The sequence below is a fragment of the Urocitellus parryii genome, chromosome 5, assembly GCF_045843805.1.
Source record: "Urocitellus parryii isolate mUroPar1 chromosome 5, mUroPar1.hap1, whole genome shotgun sequence".
In the NCBI taxonomy this organism is placed as follows: domain Eukaryota; kingdom Metazoa; phylum Chordata; class Mammalia; order Rodentia; family Sciuridae; genus Urocitellus; species Urocitellus parryii.
In genome coordinates this window covers 174,115,579-174,143,373 of record NC_135535.1, presented here as the reverse complement: position 1 = coordinate 174,143,373, position 27,795 = coordinate 174,115,579, and the positions used below count along the sequence as shown (strand labels likewise).

The 27,795-nt window shown below is 40.5% G+C and overlaps 2 protein-coding genes across 3 annotated transcripts; both read right to left on the bottom strand.

Moving 5' to 3' along the window:
* Positions 1–37: 37 nt before the first annotated feature.
* LOC113201472 (antiviral innate immune response effector IFIT1-like) lies at positions 38–27,543 on the bottom strand. Of its 2 annotated transcripts, none has more exons than XM_077798639.1 (2): positions 27,475–27,543; positions 38–1,689 (listed from the first exon to the last, which is right to left on the bottom strand). In XM_077798639.1, the coding sequence occupies exons 1-2, from the start codon at positions 27,477–27,479 to the stop codon at positions 297–299; spliced, it is 1,398 nt and encodes a 465-aa protein (XP_077654765.1). In that variant the 5' UTR covers positions 27,480–27,543; the 3' UTR covers positions 38–296. The 2 variants fall into 2 exon arrangements, with proteins under 2 accessions (XP_077654765.1, XP_077654764.1); XM_077798638.1 differs by lacking the exon at positions 27,475–27,543 and adding an exon at positions 7,695–7,848.
* Positions 15,543–27,563, bottom strand: LOC144254884 (protein IFIT1 homolog B-like). The gene is made up of 2 exons (XM_077798634.1): positions 27,475–27,563; positions 15,543–19,308 (listed from the first exon to the last, which is right to left on the bottom strand). Exons 1-2 carry the CDS (start codon positions 27,477–27,479, stop codon positions 17,904–17,906), a joined length of 1,410 nt encoding a protein of 469 aa, XP_077654760.1. The 5' UTR covers positions 27,480–27,563; the 3' UTR covers positions 15,543–17,903.
* Positions 27,564–27,795: the final 232 nt, after the last annotated feature.

The following is a 27,795-nucleotide window of genomic DNA, read 5'->3' as shown; positions in this document are numbered from 1 at the left end:
TTTTACTAAATAGCATTCACACAAATGTTGTCTCCTTCCCCCCCACACACATACACACACATACACACACACCACACACACACTCACACACACACACACAAATATTCTGTTTCACCATTTTCTAAATACAATTTAAGTCTGTTTAAGGTTATATTAGGTTTTGAGTAATTGTTTAAAAATTACATCATTACAATGAATTACACAGAATGTTTCTGAAAGCAGCAAACAGAATAGATGATTATAGTACATATTAACCTAAAAGAGAATAAAATGTGAAAGTGGCTGATATTCAGTGCCTAAGGACCATGTCCCACAGTTTTCTCAGAACCAGCAGCCAGGCTCAGGGCCCGCTCATAATAATCCAGGGCTTCATTTATTTTTCCTTTCAATTTGTAGACAAAACCAACAAGGCTCAGGGCTTCCAGGTCAAATGCATTTCTCTGAAGTTTCTTTAAGGCCAATTTCTCCAAAGACTTCATACTTTGATTCCTTGAATGTGATTCTTTTTCTGTTTTTATTGCTTTTAAGTAATGCCTAATTGCATCAACTTCAGATTTCTTTTGAAATTCCTGAAATTGGCCATAGTAGAAATGTGCATCTACCAGTACTTGATCCTCATCTGTTTCCATCACTAACAATTTTTGATAGCTGTCTTCAGCTTTTCTGTAATCCTTTGCTTCAACATACATACGTGCCAAGTGCAGAAGAGCAAGAGCAAATGTGGGCTTTTGTTGCAGAGCAAATTCAAAATGAAATATGACTAATCTTACTATTCTGTCCACATGTTCTCTATCCTGCATGTTTTTAGCTTGCTTTATTTGGAACAGTTTTGCCCTGTAGCAAAGCCCCATCTGGTGATGCAGAAAGGCAGAGTTGGGTGTTGCCTGCAAGGCCTTCGCCAAGAGCTGAATAGCTTTATCCACACAGCCCTTTCTTCGGTAAAACTTGCTCGCATATCGAAAGACATAGGTCTGGGAGGAGGTATTGTTTAGAGCTTCCTCAATGTAGTGTTCTCCCTCAGTTTCCTGTCCTATATCCTGGAGCTTCAGGGCAAGGAGAACCTTAACATATGGATTATCTGGATTTAGCTGGACAGCCTTTCTCAGGGGGCCAAGAGAAATTACATTATTGTAATTCAGGCGGTAGACAGTGATGGCAAACCCCGAATAGAATTCAGGGTTTTCAGGCTCCACTCTCAGAGCCCTTTCAAAGCAGGCCTTGGCCCGCTCATAATTTTTTTTCCCACACTTCAGCAAGGCCCATCCTTCCTCACACTCCATCTCAGGAGACTCCAGCCTGTAGTGGGAGGGACTTGCGAACTTCTTGCAAGTGTCCTCCACCTTGTCCAGGTAAGTCTGGGCTTCTGCCAATCTGCCCATGTGGTGATACACCCAGGCATAGTTGCCCCAGGTCACCAGGCTCCTCAGGTCCACCTGGTCTGCGTGCTCCCTCTGGACCAAGTCTTCAGCTTCTCTCAAGCTCTGCAGGGCTTTCTCATCTTGGCCTTTCACATGCTTCACATAGGCCAGGAGGTTGTGAATCCCCACATTGTTTTTCGTGTCTAGGAACTCAATCTGTTCCAAGATCCTGCTTTCTAAATTCGGTATTTCACTGTCTTCAAATTGCAGATCCCACGTGAAGTGACATCTCAACTGCCACAGCCTGTCCTGGATCTCATCAGTGTTCTCACTGTGAAACCAAAGCAGATTTTATTTTTTGAGTAAGGAACAGTCATAAGAAAAAGCCCAATAAAACATCCTGTTCAATTTTAGTTCTTATTCTGAAAGTGTCACATTTACAGAAATTTTACTTAGAGTTCCCTGGATTTTTAAAATATGCAGGAACAATGAATGTAATTTGTGTGGCTTTCTAAGGTGTTTACAGCCCTTTCTAGGCAAGTAACCACTCTGTTCTTCAAGGTCACATTTGCAAAACTGTGATAACATTAACACTTGTCATGCTAGGCTCCGAGAGGATTCATAAGTCTACATATGGAAACTATTAAAGTTTATTTTATGCTATGTAAAACTTCTTATTTAACTGAAAACAACGGAGACCAGTTAGAAAGGCAGAACTCCAGTAAACATTATTGACTTCAGGACTGCACTGTGCATGGTATTCAGCCAATGAAGATGACTGAAATGAGAAAATATTAGACAGTTTTTTTCCCTTCACTTTTTACTTGGAAATAATGATAGGTTCACAAAAGTTGTGAACATAGTACAGAGATACAATGTATTTTTCACCCAGTTTCTCTCAATGATAAGTTACACAGCTATAGTACAAAATCAACACTACAAAATTGACATGGCACAACAATGAGTTTAGGTAAACTTGGCTATTTTTTTCATGTGAGTAAACCTCTAGAACCGCCACCTTGATCAAGATACAGAATCACCTCATCACCACAACATCACCTCATGATACCCCTCTACAGTCACACCTGCGGCCTTCCATTATATTGTTGAGTTGACATAACATGTTGTTCTTCATGTCTGTAATTATGTCAACTCAACAATATAATGGAAGCTTGGTTCAGTGCTGCACAGCTGTTATTCCAGCTACCCAGGAGACTGAGTCAGAAAGATAACAAGTTCAAGTCCGTCCCGGGCAACGTAGTGAGATCCTGTCTCCATATAACTTAAAAAGGGCAGAGGGTGCAGCTTAATGATCAAATGCTTGCCTAACATGTGTCAGGCCCTGGATTTAATCCCCAGCATTTCCCAAATGTCATTTAAATGGATAATGTCATAGAAAGGGGTGGTTCAACACATGAAAATCGTTAATGTAATATACTTTTTAATCAACTGTTGTGTCACTGTGACTAAAAGACCTGACAAAAACAATATAGAGAAGAAAAAGTTTATTTGGAGCTGCAGAAAGGCAGAGTTGGGTATTGCCCACAAGGCCTCTGCCAAGAACTGAATAGCTTTATCCACACAGCCATTTCCTTAGTCAAATTTGCTCACATATTTTAATACATTTGAGGTCTCAATACACTTCAGAGGTCTCAGTCCATAGGCAGCTGACTCTACTGCTCTGGGCCCGAAGTGAGGCAGAACATCATAGCAGAAGAGTGTGGCAAAGGAAAGCAGCTCAGGACATGGGAAACAGGAAGCAGAGAGAGCTGTTCTCACAAAGGACAAAATGTAAATCCCAAAGGCACACCCCCGGTGACCTACTTCTTCCAGCCACACCCTACCTGCCTATAGTTACAATTTATCAATGGGTAAATTCATTGATTAATCTCTGAACATTCTTGCATTGTCTCACCACATATGGGACACCTCATATCCAAAACATAACACATACCATAAATGGAATGAAAGAAGAAATCACAACTGTCCAAATTAATGAAGAAAAGCAGCTGGAAAAAAATAATAACAAACCAGAAACATTTGCATGATGAAAACACTCAACAGAGAGTAACTGAAGGAAACTTCCTTGACACAGTAAAGGCTCTTTATGAAAACCCCACAGATATAGTCATCCTGAATGGTGAAACACTGAAAGCTTTTCCTCTAAGATCAGGACTAAGTCAAGTATGCCTCCTTTCATCTCTTCTATTCAACATAGATCTTATATGTGCAAGACCGTCAGGATTCTGCACACACACACACACAAATGTTACAACTAATAAGCAAATTAGGCAAAATGGAAGGACATAAAATCAATATGTAAAATCCAGTTGTGTTTCTATATACAATAAAAATCCAAAAACAAATGAAAAAATCCCACTTTCGATAACATAGAAAAGAATAAAATACCTTGAAAAAAATTAACTAAGTTGATAAAAGACTTGTACACTGAAAACTACAAAATGGGCCAGATGTGGTGGCTCACACCTGTAAACCCAGCTACTTGGGAAGCTAAGGCAGGTAGGTGGATCACAGGTTCAAGGCCACTTTGGGCAACATAGTGAGACCTTGTCTCAACATATAAAATAAATAGGGCTGGGGATATAGTTTTGATTTTAAAACTTACTACAAATCTACAGAAATCAAAACATTCTGATATGGGCATCAAGACCATATGAAAGAACACAGAGATATATAGACCACTGGAAGAGAATGGAAAGTAGAGCAATGTAAGAGAATAGAGATCCCCAAAATAAATCCTTGAATATATGGTTGTATTAGTCAGCTCAAGCTGCCATAACAAAATATCATCATCAACTGGGTAGCATAAACAACAGAAATTCATTTTCCCACAGTTTGTGAAGCTAGAATTCCCACATCAAGGTGCATGCCTTTATGGATCAAAAACCTAAAAGTGAGACTAAAACTATAAGCTTTGAGGGAATAGCTTCATAACATTGCATTTGATAATGCTTTCTTGGCTTTGATCCCAAAATCACAGGAAATGAGAGAGAGAGAGAGAGAGAGAGAGAGAGAGAGAGAGAGAGAGAGAGAGAGATATGCTGGACTTTATTAAAATTAAGAACTTTTGTTCATCAAAGAACACCATTGACAGAGATAACACAACTCCTAGAATGATAGAAAATATTTGCAATCACTATATGAAATGGGATGCATATTCAGCATGTGTAACAACCTCCCATAACTCACCAACAAAACCACAAGAGACCCATTTCACAAATGGGCAAAGACCTTGAAGAGACATTATCCAAGGAAGAGTTACAAAGGGCCAGAAATTACAAGAAAATATGCTCAGCATCCTTAGTCACTTGAAGAACACAAATCAAAGCCACAAAGAGACCCAACCTCTTACCTGTAACTGAGCAATAAAAAAAAAAAAAAAAGGGACAGGGGAGGAACATAGCCAGTGAATTGTGAGAATGTAGAGAAATTGGATCCCTCATACATTGCTGGGTGAGAATGTAGAATGCTAGAGTTGTTATGGAAAAGAGTTTGGCAGTCCCTTAGTAAGTTAAATTTACAATTGCCTTATGATTCACTACAGAATATAATTTTTTTTATTGAATTACACATCAGAATATATGCTCAAAATAATTGAAAACATCACTTGTATTTGTATATTCATTCTCAGCACCATTCACAATAGCCAAAAGGTTAAAACTATGCAAATGTTCATTAATTGACGAATGGATAAATAAAAAGTTATATACCCACAAAATTGAAAAAAATTTTAGCCATGAAAAGCAATGAACTATTCACACCTGATATAACACAAGTGAACATGTAAAACATTGGGTTAAATGAAAGAAGCCAACCATGAGTACCCTGTTTTATTTTTTATTTTTGTAGGTGGGAGGGCAGTGGTTTGAGAGGGCTCTCATGATGGTGTCTACAAACTCTAGTCCTGCTCTGAGGAGACTTCAGGCATTTGTTCATGGATGTTTGCAGTGTGTCTTCCAGGGGTACATCTATATTTGGGTGGACAGTCCAATGCCTGAATATCTGATCCATGACCAGGTGCCCCCTTATAGCAAATCTGTAGACACTGGCAAAATCCATAGTGGCTGTTTTTCTGGCTTTGTCCTCTTCATTCACACCTGAGTATATACTCTCTGAGGCAGCTCTGACCTGGAAAGAAGTGAACTGCAGGTTTGTTACCCAGGTGAAACACAAGAGGGCAACTCAAACAACATATGAAATAACAGAAGAAGTCCACCACTTATAAATCCCAGAGAAAAGAGGGCAAGATGCCTTTCAGGGACAATAGGAAGTAGGGAGCTTCAGGGACATTGATGCTCAACCAGTGGGTGGGGACCAAGAGGGAAAGAATATCACCAGGCTCTTCTCATACGGGCCCAATCCTTTATTAGGGTCCAAGACGTCACTCAGGTTGAAATCCTGCAGAGAGTTCTAATTGGTGGGCTTAGAGCAAGCTGGTTCCAGTTCTATGAGACCATGGTGTCACTGAGAGGTGGACACTGTGGCATATCTGCCCAGTCTGGGAAGGGCTTAGGGGTCAGTAGGATGAATCTCCTAAGGAATTAATTATTGACCGGTCCCAAAGAGAGGTCCCACAAAACTGGTTACCAGGAGAAATTTGCAGAAGGCAGATGTCTGGATCAGTCACCCTGAGGAGCTGGGAGTTAATAAAGAACTGGGAGCTGTGTCAAGAGTAGCTTCACTCAGCTTCCACATGAGAATGGTCAACTCGTCTTCAAAATGGAGGCTGAAGGCAACATAAAATTGAAAGAATCCATTCCAGCCACATGTTATATGTGCCCATTCATATGACAGAGCCAAACAGGCAAATGCAGAGACACAGAAAGCAGATGAAAGTTTGCTGGGGCCTGAGCGAGGCCGAGTAGGAAGTCAAAATGTGTACGAGGTGTCTTCTCATAGTTATTAGATATCCTTGAACTACATGGTGGTGATGATGCTCACACAACATGGTGAAGGTGCTAAATACCAGTGAATTTTAGAGTTTGAAAAGTTAAAAATGACAAATTTTATCTTACATGTTATATTATCCTAATAAAAAAAACTCATGCTGCTAACCTAAATAGAAATTTTACAAATTATATAACTTAAATATTATATATGACATATATAATAATTTTTTCCTAGCATAGGTTGAAATTAACGTTAAATCATCAAAATGTAACAACATATTAGGATGCCACCTGAAGTGATGTCATGCAAACCCACTGTAATTCTATGGGAAACTTCAGTTTAATAGTTTAATAAACAGACTTATTCATATCCAAACTCTACTTCTTATTGTCTGTGTAATCATTACATTTCAAGATCTAAGATTCCATATTGCAAAGTCATAATATAGGTACCTGCCTCTTTGTTTTTTTCTTATGATTAAATATAATAATTTATATTATCCTGTTGGAAGCCAGACTGGCACTTAATAAGCATTCAGGGAGTGATAACTATTTTTGCAATGTTTATGCTTAATTGATTATTTTAGGCAGTGACTAATCTGTTTTTGCAGGAGGGTTGATCATAGACCTGTGGTTGTGTGATTTCTGGAAATTCTTCCCCTCCCAACTTTTTCCCAGTGGAACTCTGAGGGGACATTTGCAAGTTAATGTTAACTGGTGATTTTTTTTATCTGCTGATCACAGGAGTTACTTGATTCAGGATTCAGTTGGGACCATAGAGAAATTCCCATTGGGCCCTTCTGGTAAGGAAGATGTGAATGTTCTTAAGCACGGACCGGCAGGGACTGGAGGTCACAGGAAACGTGATGTGCTCACCTTCAGTCTAGTCAGAGCTTCATCAGAGCTGGTCCCTCAGAAGATGAGTTGAGGAGTCTCCGGAGGAAGGCCATGAGCTTCTCACCCCATCCCCACAGTATCTCCCCAGGCATCTGGGAGGCTCCATTGAACCTCACACTACTGTGTGGGTCCTTTCCCACCAAACTGAGGAGTGAGGAGAAAGAGATGTCTCTGACCTGACAAGCTGATCTCTTTTCCCTAGATGGGCAATAGTGTGAGGAAAAAGAATTTCTGATTCTGGGATCATTTTCTCTCTTCTTGGGAAACTCTTATCCTCTGTCCTACGCTTCTCCAGGAATTGCATGATGAATGTAGTTACATAAGTTCAACAGAAATGAAAATACTTACACTAATACAACAGCTTAGCTGTGGCTATGAATGTCCTTGCATGTGTGCACACACACACACACACACACATTATGAGTGGATAATCAAATAGAAAAATTAGAAAGCTTGATCTCAGAGAACTAACCTGCTGAGAGAGTATTAACACTTAGACATAATGGCCAAAAAGCAAAGAAATCCTTACCTCATGGTTGCTGTGAATGAGCCTGCAGTTCTGCAGTGTTTTCAGTTCGGTGGGCTTCTCAGAGATCTGGCGGTCTGTCTGTAGATATGCTCATAAATTGGAAGCCCAGGACAGGGATTTATAAGGAACAGACGATGTAATCTGCAGATGTGTCCTTGCAATTGCAGATTAGAAACTGAAAGTGGAAAGTGAAACTAAGCCTGGCAAATTCCTGCTCATAGAAACTGAAACCTCAGCCGAGGTGGAGATTCCTTCTTTGTTTCCTCCTGAGAACTGGTTGAGAGAAGGCTGGTGACAAAGATTGTCCTAAGGTGTGAATTCCTGTCTCCCAGCCTGGGGGACACTCTGGGTGTAAGGATGTGGGAGTTACTTCAGAGTCCCCTGAGTCAGGAGGACCTGTGAAGATGGCTGTGTGAACTTGGAGAAGTCATGCCTCCCCCTCTGCTCCTGTTTGCCCATCTGGAACCAGGGATTGTTCAGACATGGCGTAGAATTATGTAATTCTCTAAATGGGAGTCTTATTCCAAGTGTGCTGCCTTTCTCTGAGAGGTGTGTGTCACTAAGTGTTCTATCCATTGCTTACCTTCTGGAGAGTTCTCACTGTCATTAAGCATCTATCTATGTAACCTCTTGCTTATTCATAGGAAGAGGGAAGCCCTATGTGCCCCCAGCCTCCTGAGCCTTCAAACAGAGCATATTAGGACTGAATGACGACGTGTTTCCCAATGCTGATGCTCTCTAGTCTAGCCACCTAAGGCAGTGGGATTCCCCAGAAATGGTTCTCATAGCCATGCATACGAGAACATTCTTCAGAGCTGTGTGAAATCCTCCTGGTGTCATGAAAACTGTCCTTGCTCTGCTTTTACCTACCTGTGCAATCTTCTTAGTTTGTGAGCAGAGCTCAGGAAGAATACCCCTGTGCTGAGTGTGAGATTGTGGGTACAATTTTGGTTCTTAATACTGATATTCTGCTGAGCTCTGCTTTTCCTAACTTTCTCTGGAAATTTCTCCCTTTTCCTGGCAGGTGTAGTGATGTCATAGCTCTCCAGTGGCTTACAGAAAGCAAACTCACCCCAGCCTCAGTTTATTTAATCATGGCAAAGCCCCTTATTGGGAGGAGATGTCAGACTTGCTTCCCTAGAAAACTGAACCTGAATGTGCTGGGCCTGTCATGTATAATTTGGATACTACATAATTTTCCTTGTGGCTATGTGATGGTTTGGAACCACCATGAGCACAGAAGACAAAAAACCTGAGGCCTTAGCCTTGACCTGTCATTCATTAGAAGAAGAATTGTATTCAGAAAGGCTGCAGAACCCCAGAGGCCTTAATTCCCCAATCTGTCATTCCTTTGATAGGGAGGTGTTTTTTTTTTTTTTTTCTTTCTCCTTCTTTCCACAGTTTCAACAATCTTATCTCAATGACTGGGAGGGCCATAAGAGCTAGTGCACCTCAAGATTCAGAACATTGATATCATAAGGTCTCTAAGAAGAAACTAATTATCAACTGATCCATATCTTTCATAAGGAAGAAATTTCTTTAAAAATTTTGACACTCGTTTCAGATAAGAAATACCAGACCCAAGGCACCTCCTCAGCAACTTGGTCAAAAGCTGCCCTTTCCTTTGAGGAGTGGCTTAGTTCCCCTTGTCAATCAGAACTGTCTCCCTTCCACTGAAGGCTCAATCCAAGCTTTCCCTCTGTAGGCTCCTGATACGGGGCTCAATCTCATATCTTTCATTTCCCAGCCCAAAGTTCCCACCTCTGGTTAATGGTCTGAAAAAGAATAAAAACAGAGGACTCTTGTTTATAAACAGAGGTGAATATCACGCAGTCAAGCAGAGGCAGAGAGAATTGGAGATAAGAGATGGAAATTTCTGAAGGTGCCTTTTGCCCATGGCTTTATGCTTAAGAGTCAAGGGATAAGAACCAAGTACTGTTTTTTTTTTTTTTTGTTTGTTTGTTTTTGAGATTTTCAGGTGTGTGCTGAGTAACTGAAAGCATATTACCAGTAACTGTGCACCTGGACCATAGATATTTCTAGTGTTACAGAAATCCAGTCATTGGCTAGCATTTGCACCCACATCTGCCTCTTTCCCTAACAGGGAATATCAACCTGAGATAAGGATTTGAGAATACAGAAAAAAGAAAGATATAATGAATCTCAAAAGCACTGAGTCTCAATGACCCCTTGGAAACAGGAAATTCCCAGGAACCTTTGAAATGTACAACGAGAAATTCCTGAGCAACCTGGTTCATGTCCATGCCCCTCTTCTTCAGCCCAGGTGCTAGCCTACCAAAAGTAACAGGAAATAAGAAAGCACAGGGAAAACTGGTATGAAATTGTGTAACTCCACCCTGACTCCTCTAGGTCAGCCTCTTGTTACTCCCCCTCTATACACATTAACACCTCAGAACAAGGGGCTGCTCTTCATTCTTCTGCAGATGGTTCGTGTTCTCCCTTGAACGTGTGTTCCTTGCTTTACCCCCAAGGCCTCTCACCCTTGAGATAGGCCACCTTCTCTCTTGAATGTGCATCTGCTTTCCTAAATAAATCTCTTTGTGTCTCTGGCTGGCATGTGCTGAAATTCTTGTCCATCACCTATGCCAAAGACCCCACTTGTCCTGAGTTGAGGTCCTTCCTCAGGGAACTCTTCTGGTAGCCAGCTCATTGTGGCCTCTCATGGAGGCCAGTGTCTGGAATCTGGATGACTGCACAGAAAAGGGAGAATTTCAGGAGGCAGCTCTGCTTTTGTGTGCAATTCTTGGGCAGAGACACAGGGCATGGGGGCAATATTTATTAGTGCCAGCACTGGCCCAGGGATTTGTATCCAAAGGCTGAGCCTGGAGTGCAATTGGGGCATTGCCTTATATACCCTTTACTAGTTTCTTTTACATGTTAGCCCCTTTGTCTCACATATATGGTAATATACAGTTTGGTTAGGTATCCTAGGCCACAAAGAGTTGCAATAAACTTGCAACAGACACCTATACATAGAGAAACTGACTATGCCTAGTTGCCTTGTCTTGTCTCTCAGGAGGGCTCTTACCACACTCTCACTTGGCCTTCTGCCTGCTGAAGGCACATATAACACATAAAGGTGTCCCCTTAATGAAGTAAAAAGCATTCTAGTTGTTACATTTGGTGTCAGTTTGACAGAAATAAGCAATCAACCTTGTTTAGAAATGAAGTGTTAGAGCTGGGCATGGTGATTCACTCCTGTAATCCCAGAGGCATGGGAGGCTAAGGAAGGAGGATTGCAAGTTCAAATTCAAAGTCAGTCTCAGCAATTTAGGGAGGTCAGAAGCAACTTAGCAAAACCATGTCTGTATTAAAAAAAAAAAAAGGCTGGGGATGTAGTTCAGTAGTTAAGTGCCCCTGGGTATAATCCTTGGTACAAAAAAAAGAAAGAGGAGGAGGAGGAGGAGGAGGAGGAGGAGGAGGAGGAGGAGGAGGAGGAGGAAGAGGAGGAGGAGGAGGAGGAGAAGGAGGGGGAGAAGGAGGAGGGGGAGGAGGAGGAGGAGGAGGAGGAGGAGGAAGAAGAGGAGGAGGAGGAGGAGGAGAAGGAGGGGGAGAAGGAGGAGGGGGAGGAGGAGGAGGAGGAGGAGGAGGGGGAGGAGGAGGAGGAGGAGGAGGAGGAGGAGGAGGAGGAGGAGGAGGAGGAATTGACAAACCAAAGATTAGCCTGTTGTCATGCTGAGAAGCTCAGATGGGACCTCAGAATCAAACTATATCATACCTTGTCTTGCTTCTATCTCCAAAACAGAGATGGAGCTTCTCTGCAATTCCTTACTCTGGATTAAGACCAGAACCAAAAATTGACCAGAGTTGCCTTGGATCCCACCCTGATATCTCACTTTCTGCAGGAGTGTATTCACACTCAGAAGGACTTTCTCCCAAGGTTATGTCTGTTCCTGAGGCTCATTCAAATTCCAGAACGAATCATTGACAAGTCACTTCCTGTCCTCAGGTCTGTCCAGTCTCTTTAATAATTGCTTAGTGTGCCTCTAAAGTTGCCTACCACCCCCTCGCCTACCTCATTCTCTTTTCCTCCTGAGGAGAATATTTAAGCTTCAACTATCTCCTCTACCACTGAGATTAATTCTTTTGTCATGGGCCAATTTTTATCACATTTATAACTATGTGCCTTATTTTTTTCCTGTTAATCTCTGTATTCGCACATTGTTTCATAGACTAAAGTTATTGAAACACCAAAGAGAAAATAAAGTTTAAAACTTCCCTATAAAGGAAAGAAGTCAAATCTCAAAAAGTGCTTCCTAACCCTGGATCCTATGGTTGGAACAGAAAACTTTCTATTGCTCCAGCATGGACCTCCTCTAAGTTTATTTTTTTTGGGGGCGGGGGGGAAGGGGTACTGGTGATTGAATTCAGGTGCACTTAACCACTGAGCTACATCTTCAGCCATGATTTTTAATTTTTTTTTTTTAATTTTGAGACAGGGTCTCACTAAGTTGCAGAGGACTTGCTAAATTGCTGAGCTGGCCTCAAAATTTTTATCCTCCTGCCTCAGCCTCCCAAGTTACCGGCCTGCACCACTGTGCCCAGTTGGACCCCTTTGTTCCGATACCAATTCCCATCCAATCTCAACTACAGTTTGTGAAATTTGAGTTCAAACATTTAGACACTACTGGGCACATGAAAATTATCAGGTGAAGGGTTTCTCAGTTCTTGTCTTCTTGAAAGAAAGATTTTAATCAAGAATCTTATAGAAAATAAAAAAATTATTTATTTGGCGATGTGGAAGTTTGTTTGGAGGTGGAAGACGTGTGTGAAGCAAGCCACCTTCAAGAGAGGAAAGGGCCTGCTGGGGGAGTCACCCACATGGAAATTTTTTATATTTGGCTTGGGGACCTCTCTCCTCGTGTATTATGTATTTGGGGCAGTTACTGAGGTTTTCCACCACAGCTTAGTGTGCTTGTGCCAATTTTGTCACATTGGAAATTTTTTTTCAGCATAGACCACATCCATTCTCTCCAGACTCACAGGGAGCTGTCTAATCCTATAAAGGCAGCACCTGGTTATGGTGCCACCCAGAGGTAGAGTCTGAATTTTCTTTTCTCCATCTCCTTTGCTCTCTTCCCAGCTGCTTACTCTAAAAAAGCATGCCAAAAAGAGGTGATTGAGTTATTGTTATTCTTTTTCAGTCATTGTATTAAAAATAATGCTTCCTCTAAAAAAGTTACCTCCTATGTCTTTTCAAATCAGGTGCAGAAGAAGAGCAGCTGGAAGCCGTTTTCCTCTTAGAAATCCCTAGACATGCTGCCTGATGGATGCTGTTCCTGCTCAACCCCTCCTGCCCAGCTCATCTCCCACTCCCGTCCTCACCAATGCCATAAGCTTCCACAGGGACTTCCTGAGGCCGTCAGAGAGCTGAATTAATGGGACAGGTTTTATCCTGTATTCAGCAAATGTTCAGCTATAAGGAACTTGTTCAGTGGTATGGGACGCAATCCCTGCCCCCACTTCTATCTAGGTATTACTCTCTGCCTTGTTTCCACATGGATGCAGCAGGAAAGGAATTCTTCCTTCTGTTCCTGATCCTCAACAGAATGGTATGGAAAAAGAATGCAGTTCTGAGTGGTTTACTACCAACATCGTTGTCATCATCTTCGTCATCATTATTATTTCATAGACAGACATTGAACCATTTCTGCTGAAATATCTCAAATACCCAATCACATAGTATTAGTAAATGCTTACTGTACATATTTCCAGAAGTCATGAATTTTGGCCCGAAATCTGTTACCAGCTTGCTGAAGCCCATATCAAATAAGAGCTAGTGACTAGTAAAGTATTGAAAATCTGTTTTTTTTTTTTTTTTTTTGTGGGCTGGGGGTGGGGGGTCAGAAACAAATTAAACCCCTAGGTGGCGCTCTTCCCACAGCCGACTTTCCTGCATTGGGCTCACCCTTTCCAACAGCCTGCATTGCCCAAGCAATGGTGGTAATTATAGCAAAGCAAAAGCAATTTAGTGACCTCAGAAGACATACAGGATGCGTTCATGTTAGGATCAGGAAAGGCTTAACTGCAGTCGCCAACCCATATATGCTTTTCAGGGTCTTTGATTTTCCTTAGAGTTTTCACTTTATCATCAAGTCAGATGTATAAATATTTCTCTTTATAATTTAAAAACTGGCTCTCAGTATTTGGAATATCTCTGTTAATTGCACATCACACTTCCCCAATTGATTCAATCATAAGGATATTCTTAGTTACAACCTGTTTTTCATTTGTTCTTTGTTGTTTTAATCCTTATTTTTGTTAATTGACCTCCACCCACCACCACTCACATCCTTGCCAATAATCTTGTCTTCCAAAATAACATGGTATTGGGAGGATACCTACACTGAGAAATTAACCAATTTTTAGCAGAGTTAGAGTGGTGTAACTGAAAAGTAACCATTGTACAATAATGTTACAACCTGTTTTTCTTTTATTGTTAGTTGTAATCAGTCACACATGACAGTAGAAAGCTTGTTGATTCATTGTACACAAATGGAGCATAATTTTTCATTTCTCTGTACACAAAGTAGTCTCACCATTCATGCTATCATACATGTACCTAGGGTAATGATGTCCACCTCATTTCATCATCTTTTTTATCTCCTTGTCCTTCCCCCTCCCCTTTGCCCTATCCAAAATTCCTCCACTCATTCCATGCCCCGCATATGGATTAGCATCCACTTATCAGAGGAACATTTGGTTTCTGGATTTGTGCAATTGGCTTATTTCACTTCACATGATACTCTCCAGCTCCATCCATTTACCTGCAGATGCCATAATTTTATTCTCTTTTAATGTCATAATATTCCATTGTGAATATGTACTACAGTTTCTCTTATCCATTCATCTATTGAAGGGCATCTAGGTTGGTTCCACAGTTTAGAAATTGTGAATTATGCTGCTATGAATATTGAAGTGGCTGCGCCACTGTGGTATGCCGTTTTTTTTAAGAATATACTACTCATTGTTTTGACCAAGATATAAATATGTACTTGAGGCTTTGAGATTTTTCCTAAACTGCTTCTAATTACAACCAAAGAGAAAGCACTCAGAATACAAAACTCCTTTCTTGCAAATGGTCTGATCATTTTCACCCCTTCTTAGAGATCTTCAAGGGACCCCCTCATCCCAACTTGACCTGCAGTTTGTCTTACTGCAAGTACTCAATACTGATAGAGTTTTTGTGTCATTTTTAGTATTTCACTCACTTTTTGAAACTGTGATAACTCATAGGTAGCAGCAGGAAGGTTCCTGTGTACCTTTCAACCAACTTCCCCCAACAGTGATATTTTATATAATTGTAGTACAATATGAAAACCTGGAAAATGAAATTGATATTATGTGTGCATTTTAAGATGATGTGTAATGAGCTCATCTGATAAATTCAGGTTCACAGGATTTCTATTTAACTGCGTCCAACTTAGCTCTCTGCATCTTTGCTCCCAAGTAGAGCAATCCTTTTTAAAGTGACAACAACTCATTTTCATGGAGTCTATTCTAAAACACATTGACAGCCAACAAAACCCTTCAGAATGAGAGCTAAATGGAGTGGAAGAATTTTCCCTATTCTTTTTTGTCAAAAGATACATCCTACTAAATATGTAGAGTGAAATTGCTGTATATTACCAATCCCTGGAAATCCTTTCTCTGTGTGTGGTTTCGTCCTCCATTCCATGTACATTTTGGCTCCTTTGTGTCACTCAGTCTGCTTTACTAATTGGATATTAGTATTGCCTTTTTTTTTAATCCAAGCATTTTATAATGCACATTGTCAAACAGAAAAGCTGAGAGAATTTTGCAATGAACAGTCACACACCTAGAGTCTACATTTTACATTTTATTTTGTTTATTGCATATTTGTTAATCCACTCATTTCTCTATCTATCCATCAATTTCTCTGTTTCTTTGTTGTTGGATAAAAATGCAATCAGCATAACTAATTGCTAAACATTTCATGAATTGCGGGCTGGGGTTGTGGCTCAGCAGTAGAGCACTTGCCTAGCTCGTGTGAGGTGCTGGGTTCAATCCTCAGCACCACATATAATGAATATAATAAAGGTATTGTGTCAACTACAACTAAAAAATAAAAAGATAAATTCATGAATTGCATACATATGTGGATGGCTTTTAAAATAGGAATTTCATAGAACATTGACATGGTTCCAAAAGTGAATACAGAGAAGTCTATCTTTTATTGCAGTTCCTCTTTCTTTTCCACACTCTTCTGCACCAGGAAACATTGCAAAGTTTAATGTATTCTTCCATAGACTTCATTTTCACGTAAGCAGAGAGAGCTATGCAGTCCTATATTCCTGGTCCTCTGTTCTTCTCTGCTACATATTGCATATATGAGCTACACAAAAGTAGCACTCACAAGACTTTCAGTCAACCAACCCATTATGCCTTATCAAGTGCCTCTTATTTGTTTGAGAGCTGATTTTGTTTAAAAGAGATTATATGAGAAGTTACCTTTTGCTGTTCCAAGCGCATATACACTCACACCTTCGTGCATGCACATAGACATACATACATGCACACAAACTTGTAGAAACTCAAAAACTGGTTGCTAGCAAACTGATTTTGGTTCCAGTACCTGGAATACTGGGGATGTTTCAATATTCATTGATGAGTGAGTTTGGTGCATTGAAATCACACTTTCTGACAACTTACCAACTAGCTTCATTACATTTGTGATGAATTCAGCCAAGGCGATATAAATGCCCATACATCTTTTTGCCTAAACCATCCAATGGCTCCGGAACAATGGCCTTCAATTTACCAACAACTATAAAACTGAGCCAAACCAAGAGCTGTCTAGTGTGACAACCAGAAGTGCCTTGTGTGTATCTTCCAATGAGTACAGATGTGCCCTCAGAGTTCTCATTTAGATTAATTCTCTGAGAGGAGGCAAATCTCCCCCTCCAAGTTACTCTGCAACGGGCATGGTAACAAATTCAGAGAGGCCTGGTGAGCTTAAGTCATACTTTGTTTTTCCTCCCACACAAAATAAGGGCAATATTTCTGTTCTAATAGTTTCCTCTGGTTTAATTTACTAAATTTGTTCTTGGTTAAGTATCAACAAATCAAAAATGTGTCACTTGTGGCTTCCCCAAGTGTGAAATGAATGCCACAACCAAACCCATTCCCACTCCCGGTCCCCACCATTGGTTAACATCCCTCAGGGATCCAGGTCACATAAGTCAGGCTTCTAATCCCATGCCCTCTAAAGGGAATATCTTCCCTGTGTTTTCTAAAGACTTGGTGATATTTGAATTGTCATGGCTGCCTTTTTATGTTCTATAGTTTTCTATTTCTACACAGAGAATATATATCTTTTTAGAATATCACTCAAAATACTCTCAAAGAATTGATGCTCTTAGCCAATTTTACTGAAATATTTTTATGTCAGGTAAAAAATATTATATCACATACCACCTAATAAACACCAAAAAATGGTATGAACCTATTTGTGTCATTTTGACCTTGCACATCCCAAACAGGTTTTTGACTTCCCTTTTCTTTCCCTAAAACATCAAGTCTTTGTAGCTATGAATAAATTTCCAGCTATGTGTTTGGATCACATAGCTCCCTTGTGATTTTCCAGCAGCTGGACACATGAAAATGAAAGGTCAAATGATGAGAAGGTTGTATAAAGTGCCCACTGACCAGCAGGTCTAGGGTATAGTGGGGCCGGGCAAATGGACCTTGGGCTAGAATGCTATACTGAACTTCTCAAGGCCTCACCTTTTATAGACTTCTGTTTGATCATTTGTCTTGCTCTTAGATCTTAAAGTGCCTCAGGGTATCTGGCCACATAAAACAGAACCCCTTTCTGTTGAATTCTCCTTGGTCCAGGACAACAGCCTCACTCAAGGAGGAAGCAGTTCATTTCCAAGGCACAGTCATTAGGAAAAGGATCCTGGTGGATCCAGCAGCTGCTGGGTGTCAAACAGGATTTTCATCCAGGGCCAGTGAGTGCAGGGATTCCAGGAGAGAGGATGGAGGCTCCTGGCCTAGGCACTAAGGCAGCAGGAAGAAGGCAGGAGCAGGCAGGCAGGTGAGAGGGCAAGTGCTATCCCCATCTACTTTTTTATTTCGTCAGTTATACATTTTGGGAGGCAGCAAGCAGGGAAGCTTGTTGTTCTATTTGTTGTGAGTAGATGAAGTGGGGGGTGGGGCCCTTCCTCAAAACTCAGGGTTCAGCTGATCAGTGAGCCTCAGAGCCCTCTCATAGCACAGCAGGGCCTCCTTCACTTCCCCTTTTAATTTGTGGCTGAGCCCCAGGAGGCTGACACTCTCCACAACACTCACATTCTGGTTCACAGGACTTTTAGCCAGTTTTTCTAAGGCACGTATAAGTTTTTTCCTGGCAAAGGACATTTCTGGTATCTTCAGACCTTTTAAATAGTGGGTGATTGCTTTGTCTTCAGATTTCATGTGAAATTGTTGGAAACGGCCATAGCGGTAATGAATGTCTTGCTGTATGTGTTCAGCAAGGTTATCCATGCATAATGCTTTCTGAAAATATTCCTCTGCCAATCTGCACTGGCCTCTTTCTGCATACATTTCAGCCATGAAAACGTAAGCCATCTCGAATCTTGGCTTTAATTTTACAGTCTCTTGAAATTCCTTTATAGCCAATTGAACCCATCTGTCCACATTTTCTCTTTCCTGCCCTATAGGGTTCATATTTGTTGCATCCTTTACTTGACACATTTTTGCCCTGTAGCAGAGCCCTAACTGGTGATGCAGGGAAGCAGAGTCGGGTCTTGCCTCCAAGGCTTTCTTAAGGAGCTCAATAGCTTTATCCACACAGCCCTTTTTTCGGAAAAATTTGCTTGCATATTGAAAGACATAGGGCTGGGAGGATGTGCTGTTCAGAGCTTCCTCAATGTAGCCTTCTCCCTCCACTTCCTGTCCTACCTCCTGAAGCTTCAGGGCAAGGAGAACCTTAACATATGCATCTTCTGGGTTTAACCTGACAGCTCTCCTCAGGGGCTCTAGAGAAATTACGTTTTCATCATCATAATCCAGTCGGTAGGAGGAGATGGCGAACCCCAGGCTGAATTCAGGGTTTTCAGGCTCCACTCTCAGAGCCCTTTCGAAGCAGGCCTTGGCCCGCTCATAATACTGCCCTCCACACTTCAGCAAGGCCCATCCTTCCTCACACTCCATCTCAGGAAACTCCAGCCTGTAGCGGGAGGGACTTTCGAACTTCCTGCAAGTGTCCTCCACCTTGTCCAGGTAAGTCTGGGCTTCTGCCAATCTGCCCATGTGGTGATACACCCAGGCACAGTTGCCCCAGGTCACCAGGCTCCTCAGGTCTGCCTGGTCTGCGTGATCCCTCTGGACCAAGTCTTCAGCTTCTCTCAAGCTCTGCAGGGCTCTCTCATCCTGGCCTTTCAGGTGCTTCACATAGGCCAGGAAGTTGTGAATCCCCACATTGTATCTGGTGTCTAGGAACTCAATCTCTTCCATGACCCTAGTTTCTAAATCCGGTATTGCATTGTCTTCAATTTTCAGCCCCCACGTGAAGTGACATCTCAACTGCCACAGCTTGTCCTGGATCCCATGATCATGTGGTTTCTCACTGTGAAACAACAGTGGATTTTATCTGTTAGGTGAGATATAGCCATAAGGAAAACTCCAGGGAAACATCTACTACACCATTAGTGCAAACTGAAAGTTTCACCTGTATTCAGATTTTTAAAAATAATTTTAAAAATATGTTTTAATTAATTATACGTGTCAGTAGAATGCACTTTGATACATCATATATAATGGAGTACAATTTGTCATTCTTCTGGTTGTACATGGTGTAGAATCCTGCCAGTCTTATAGTTAATGTGTGTATATATATGGTAATAATATTGATTCATTCTACTATCCTTCCAACCCCTTATTTCTCCCCCCCCCATTTAATATTTACAGAAAGGCAAATCAAAGCTCCTCTAAAATTTCATCTTACAGTGTCAGAATGGCCATTATCAAGAATACAAGCAATAATAAATGTTGGCAAAGATGTGGGGAAAATAAAGGTACACTCATACACACTGGTGGCACTTCAAATTGGTGCAAATTCTGTGGAACGCAGTATGGAGATTCCTTAGAAAGTTGGGAATGCAACCACCATTTGATCCAGCTCTCCCACTCCTCAATCTATATCCAAAGAACTTAAAATCAGCATACTACAGTGACACAGATATATCATTGTTCATAGCAGCTCAATTCACAATAGTTAAACTGTGGAACCAACCTAGATACCCTTCAACAGATGAATGGATAAAGAAACTGTGGTATGTATACACAGTGGAAAATTACTCAGCATTAAAAGAGAATAAAATTATGGCATTTGCAGGTAAATGGAAGGAGCTGGAGAATACCATGCTAAGGGAAGTAATCCAATCCTCAAAACCCAAAGGCTGAATGTACTGTCTGATAAGTGGATACTAATCCATAAGGGGAGGGGGAGTGGAGAATGGAGGAACATTGATTGCACAAAGCAGAGAGAGGAAAGGGGAGGGGACATGGGTGCAGGAACGATGGTGGAATGAGATGAACATCATTACCCTAGGTACATGTATGACTGCACATGTGGTGTGACTCTACATTGTCTACAACCAGAGAAATGAAAAGGTGTGCTCCATTTGTGTAGAATGAATCAAAATGCATTGTTGTATCATGTATAACTAATTTGAACAAATTAAAACATAATGAATAGATGGGATGGAATTCAAACTAAGATGCTTCTTCTCAGAAAAAAAAAAAAGACAACATGAAGAGAGAGCGAACAGAAATGGAGAAAATCTTTACCACTTGCACCTTTAATATATCTCCAGGATATATTATAACTCAAACACTCTAGCACCAAAAAACCAAATAACCCAATAAATAAATGGACTAAGGAACTGAACAGACACTTCACAGAAGAAGTACAATTGATCCACAAATATATGAAAAGGTGTTTAACACCCTTAGCAATTAGAGAAATGCAAATCAAAACTACTCTAAGATTTCATCTCACCCCAGGCTGAATGGCAATCTTCAAGAATACAAGCAAATATAAATGTTGATGAGATGTGGGGAAAAGGCACACTCATACATTGCTGGAGGGACTGCAAGTTGCTGCAACCTTTATGGAAAGCAATGTGGAGATTCCTTAGAAAATGTGGCATGGGTCCAACATTTGACCCAGCTATCCCACTCCTCTGTTTACACCCAAAGGACTTAAAATCAGCATATTAGAGTGATGCAGCCACATCAATGTATTTAGATCTTTAGTTATGCATGAATAGTGATTATAGTTTGCTTGGCTTCATAGCATTGTTCCAGCACATTCTAAGCTAGTCACCATTCCATATTTAGAATCACATTTGTAACATTATGATAACAATGGCACTTGACACCCTGGCCTTTGGGAACTTTTAACTTTTTTCCCTACTTATGGAAAGCAACTCCATATCACATGCTGTGTAAAAGGGTTTTATTTAACTATTAGTAAAAAATAAGAGAGACTGATTAGAAATGCATAACTTTAGTGAACATTATTGACTTCGGGACTATAAAGTGTGTAAATACAACCAATGAAGACCATTGAACTGAGAATAATATGAGACAAAGTCTTTTCTTCCCCCTGAGAAATGAACACAAGTCCTCATACATTCTAGGCAATAGTTCTACCACTAAACTACATCCCTAGCCCTTTGTATTTTATTTTGATAGAAGGTCTTACTAAAATGCCCAGACTGGGTTCCTCTTGGCATAGCTTCCTGATAGCTTGGAATTACACAAAAGAAACTGTGAGCCTGGCTTTTTTTCCCCCTTAACTATTTACTTTGAAATAAATATAAAATGAAAAGTAGTTGTTTTGAGATCCAGTGTTTCTTATACCCAATTTCTCAAGTACTTATAACTTTTATGGCTCTAGTATACTATCAACACAAGCTGATTGCTTCAGTTACCACAACATGTGTACAGCTCTACCATTCTTTCACAAAATAAACCTCTGAAAGCACCACACTGATGCAGATGAACATCCACTACATCATCACTTCATGTACCCCTTAGAGTTCTACCAGTGGACGCCTCCGCTACATTCCTCAGAAGTTCATTGCCCTGGGTAACTAAAACTTTGCTCTTTATGGCTGTTAATTTGTAATGTAAAGAATGTCAGGTAAGTGGAGAATGTTATACAACAGGGTGGTTCAACACATGAAAAGTATAAGCGTAAATGATCATTAGCAGAGTCACAGAAAAAGAGTCATTTTGCAGAAAACCCATCAACAACATTAACTCCCTGTCAGGATAACAGAAGGAAATGTCCTAACCCATAAAGGTTGTATATGAAAAGTCCACAGCTAGTATCAACCTCAATGAAAAAATAATGAAAGATATCATCTCACTCCAGTCAGAATGGCAGCTATTTATGAAGACAAACAACAATAAATTTTTGTGAGGAGGTGGAGAAAAAGGAACACTCATACATTGCTGGTGGGACTACAAATTGGCGCAGCGAATATGGAAAGCAGTATGGAGATTCCTTAGAAATCCGGGAAAGGATCCACCATTTGACCCAGTTATCCCTCTCCTCAGAATATAGCCAAAGGACTTCAAAACAGCACACTACAGGGACAGAGCCACATCAATGTTTATAGCAGCACAATTCACAATAGCTAAACCGTGGAGCCCACCTAGGTGCCCTTCAGTGGATGAATGGATAAAAAAAATGTGGCATATATACACAATAGAATTTTACTCAACAATAAAAGAGAATAAAAACATGGCATGTGCAGGAAAATGGATGGCATTGGAGAAAATAATGCTAAGTGAAGTTAGCCAATCCCCAAAAAAAGAAAAGCCAATTTTTTCCTCTGATATAAGGAGGCTGACTCATTGTGAAGTAGGGAGGGGGGCATGGGAGGAATTCTAGAATAGAGGGGGAGTATGGGAAGAATAGATGATTTCTCAGAAAGAGGGGTGGGAGGGAAAGGGAGAAGGTAGGGGATTAGCAAGGAAGGTAGAATGTGATGAACATCATTATCCAAAATACATGTATGAAGACACAAATTGGGTGTCAACATATGTAATATACAGATATATAAAAAATTGTGCTATATATGTGTAATAATAATTGTAATGCAAAAATACAATGTACATGTACAAAGATATGAATTCGCATGAACATACTTTATATACAAAGATATGAAAAATTGTGCTCTATATGTGTAATAAGAATTGTAATGCATTCCACTGTCATGTATTTAACAAAATAAAATCAATTTAAGAAAAATAAACAATGAAATATTTTTCCCAGCATCTGGAACAAGGTAAAGACTCTGGCTTTTACCTTTGCCAATTAGCATAAATTATATGTGCAAGAGTCTCAAGAGACCACACAAGAACTGTTACAACTACTAGACAAGTGAAGCACAGTAGTAGAATGCAAATCAGTATGCAAAACTCAGTTGTGTTTCTAAACACAATGAACAATTCAAAAGAAATGAAGAAAACAATCCTATTTACAATAGCAAGGAGAGGAATGAAGTGCTTAAGAATAAACTCAATCAAGGAGGAAAATGAGACTCCACTGAGCACTGCAAGCTATATTTGAAAGACAGAAGACACACAGAAAAGTGAAAGACAACCTAAGTTCATAGGCCAGAAGCTTAATATTGCTAAGTTGTCAGTACTGCCCAAAGTGAGCTACAGATTTAGGGCAATCCCTACCAATGTTCCACTGAAAGTTTCTCTCAGGAGTAGAAAATTTCATCCTAAAATTCATATGGTGTCTCAGTATATTATTAGTTAGGGTTCTCTGGAACAGAATGTTCTTTGGAACAGTTCTGATCTCAGGAACAGAATCAACAGGAAGTATGATTTTAAAAAGGGGACTTATTAGGTTGGCTTATGCAACCAGAAGCTGAATAGTCTACAATGGCCATCTGCAGGCTGGAGAGCTGGGAAAACCAGTAGCTGTGCAGTCCAAGAGGCTGAAGCCTCAGAACAAGAGGGATCAATGGTGCTATTCTAGTCTGAGCCCGAAGCCTTCTGGAGAATCACTGTCAGAGTTTGCTTCAGAAAAGTAAAGAAGAGAGTCTGATATCCTCAGATATGGTAGCAGCAATCAAGAAGACTTTCAGGAAGAATCCAGCTTGCATCTGCTGCTCTTTCTTTGTTCTTCCAAATTTTATTCCATTTAAGCCATCCTCCTATTGGTTGGCTTTGCCCAAACTTAGGGAGTTTCTCCATTTGGGTAGGCTATTGCACATGCCAATCATTCATAGACACACCCTGATAGACACACCTATAATCTTAACACAATCAAGTTGGCAATGCAGATTAAACATTACACAAAGGCACTGAGATAGCCAAAATAATCTTAAGATCAAAGAACAAAGCTGGACCTCTCACACTTTTTGATTTCAGAGGGGAATACAAAGCTTTAGAAATCCAAACATTATGGTGTGGTGTAATGACCACATGAAAGATATAAGAACACAAAGACCAAGAAAAGAGAGACCCTGGAAATAAACTCTTGTCTGTAGAGTTACATTAGTCAGCCCAGGCTGCCATAATAACAAAGCATGTGGTGGTAGAGCTCTTCTCAGGGTTCACGACGCTAGAATTGCCAGTAAAAGTGTGTGCCTATGGTCCCTAGCAAGGGCTCTTTATAGAAGGCCACTGACTTAAAGATGGCCACTTGAATTATTTATTTTTTGAATATTTTTTAGTTATAGGTAGACACAATACCTTTATTTTATTTACTCATATGTGGTACTGAAAATTGTACTCTCACACATGCTAGGCAAGCTCTCTACCACTGAGCCAAAACCCCAGCCCAGTGTGCACTTTCTTGTACTTTACTTGGCCATCCATCCCCCTAGCCCATGGATGCAGACAACTTAAGTATCTCTTTACCTTCTTATAATGACATTGGCTCTAGAGAAGTAAGGCCTCATCCTATGTTTCCCCTTAATCTTTGCTACCTCCTTCTAGACCCTATCTAAGACACTGTCACATTAAGGCTATCATTTAGAGATTTGAACTTGTGATTTGGGGATTCAGTTCAGAACACTGATGAAGCAACTTTGACAAGCCTGTCAAGCCCACTCACTGGGATAAAGGACAATCTTTACAACTAATGTTGTGGAAAAACTAGAACACCAGTTGTACAACAGTGAGTTGGACCTCTACCTTATTTAGTACACCAAATGACTCAAAATGAATTAAAAACCTAAATGTGAGATGAAAACAATAAAACTTGCAGAGGAAAATATAAGGGAAAAGATTCTTGACATAGCATTTGGCAATGCTTTCTTGGCTGTGACAACCATCCACAGGAAACAACAGAAAAAGAGATGAGTTGGACTTGACCAAAATGAAGAAATTTGTGCATCAAAGGCCACTATCAACAGATTGATAAAAGAGCTCCCAGAATGATAGAAGATATTTGCAATCACTATCTGAAATGAATGTATCTTTAGCATACATTGATACTCAAAACAATTGGAAACAGGTTTGAAAGCAACACTTGTGCATGGATGTTTATTGCAGCACTGTCTATACCCAAAGGTGACAACTGCACAAATGTTCATGAATTGATAAATGAATACACACCACTGGATATTATTCAGCCATGGAAAGCAACAAAGGCTGATACATGTTACAATAGGGAAGAGCCTTTAAATCATGATGATCCCCTAGTGTAGGTGTGTGTGCCTGTAATCCAGCTTATTAGGAGGTTGAGGCAAGGGGACTGCAAGTCTGAGGCTACCCTGGGCAACTTAGTGAGAGCCCTTATCACAATATAATATGAAAAAGGGCTAGGAATGTAGCTCTATGGTAGAGTGCTTGCCTCATCTGAGAGGTCCTGGGTTCAATGTTCAGTGCTGCCCACTCCAAAAAAACAAATTTATGGCAGATGATGGAACACAGGACAAAAGGACATTGAAGTGTTCAACTTTTTTTTTCTTCTTCTTCTTTGGTTTTGAGATTTCTCCTGAGTGTGATTGTAAACTCTAGTCCTGCTCTGATGTAACTCCATGGTATTTGTTCCTGGATATCTGCAGTGTACCTTCAGGGGCTACTTCTTCATCCTGGTGTATAGCCCAATACCTGTGTGTCTGACCCATGTCCAGGTGTCCCCTGTCCCCTCATGGCAAACCTTTTTATACTGGAAAACTATCCAGTGGCTTCTGTTGGACCTTCTCTATCTTCTTCACAACAAAGTAACCACTCTCCACTGCAGACATGTCCATCAGGAGAGACACAGAGGCAGCCACTCCAAGACACAGGGGAAATAACAGAAGCAAGTTCTCACTAACAGATCCCAGAGAAAAGACAGCAAGACCCCTTGCAGGGAGAACAGGAATTGGGGAGCTTCAGGGACACTGAAGCTCAACCAGTGGGTGGGGAGAAAAACAAGGAAGATGATAAATACCAGTAAATTTTAGACTTTGAAAAGTTAAAATGGCAAATTTTATCCTAGTGCTATTTTATACACATTTTGTCGTGGCACATATTGAAATTCACATTAAACCATCAAAACGGAACAACTGATTAGGATGAAATCTGAAATGATGTCAGGAAACCACACTGTAACTCTTTTGGAGAAACTGGCTTAACAGTTTAATACACTGTCTTACTCATATCTCAGCTCCACCTCCTATAGACTGGGTGATCCTAGCTTATCTAAGTCAGACAACATCGCTGTAAAATTAGGATAAATAATTGCCTCATAGTTCTCTCTTAAGGATTCAATGTAATAATTTACAAAATAGTTTTAGAAAGCAGATTAGCATTGAATAATTATTCAGAATGAGATAGCTACCTTGTATCCTTTGGTATTATTACTCTTTCTCATTTTAAATAACCAGTTCCAAGTCAATATTAGGCAGAGGGTTGACCTGTGGTTTTGTAGTTTCTGGAAATTCTGCCTCTTCCAAGTTTTTCCCAGAAGGGACATTTGCAAGTCAATATTAACTAAAAGAATTATATCTGCTGATGTCAGGAGTTGCTTGATTCAAGATTCAGCTGGGACCATAGAGAAATTCCCATTGGGCCTTTCTGATAAGGAAGATGTGGATGTTCCCAAGCAGAGACCTCCAGCCAAGAGCCATGGACAGGTAGATGCCAAGGACCTGAGGTGATGGGCAGCCCCAGGAAATGTGATGTGTTCACCTTCAATCTACTCAGAGCTTCATCAGAGCTGGCCCCTCAGAAGGTGAGTTGAGGAGTCTCCAGAAGAAGGGCACGAGCTTCTCACCCCATCCCCACAGTGTCTCCCCAGACATCTGGGAGGCTCCATTGAACCTCACACTACTGTGTGGGTCCCTTCCCACCAAACTGAGGAGTGAGGAGAAAGAGATGTCTCTAACCTGACAAGCTGATCCCTTTTCCCTAGATGGGCAATAGTGTGAGGAAAAAGAATTTCTGATTCTGGGATCATTTTCTCTCTTCTTGCAAAACTCTTATCCTCTGTCCTACCCTTTTTCAGGGAATTGCATAAATGTAGCTATGTAAGTTCAATTTTCATTCTCAGAAGTGAAAATGCCTACATTAATTCAAGAGCTTTGCTGTGTCAATAATGCACTTGCATGTTACACACACACACACACACACACACACACATTAGTCTATGAACAGATACTCAAATAGAAAGTTTAGGATGCCTGAGAATCAACCTGTTGAGGTAGTATAGATTAATTTTGCTTCTAAACCTTTAGAGATGAGGGCAAAAAAGCAGAGAATTTCTCACCTCATGGTTGCTGTGAATGAGGTTGCAGTTCTATAGTTTTTTCAGTCGAGTGGGCTTTTCAGAGATCTGGTGGTCTGTCTGTAGGTATTCTGCTAATGAAACCCAGGACAAGGCTTTATAAGCAACCGATGATGTAATCTGCCCATGTCTCCATACAATAGGAGAGTGGAATCTGGAAGTGGAAAGTGAAACTGGCAAGTTGCTGCTCAGAGAAACTGAAACTTAAGCAGAGATGGAGATTGATATTGTGTGTGTGTTTTAAGATGGAATGTAATGAATTCATCTTATAAATTCAGGTACTCAAGATTTCTATTCAACTGA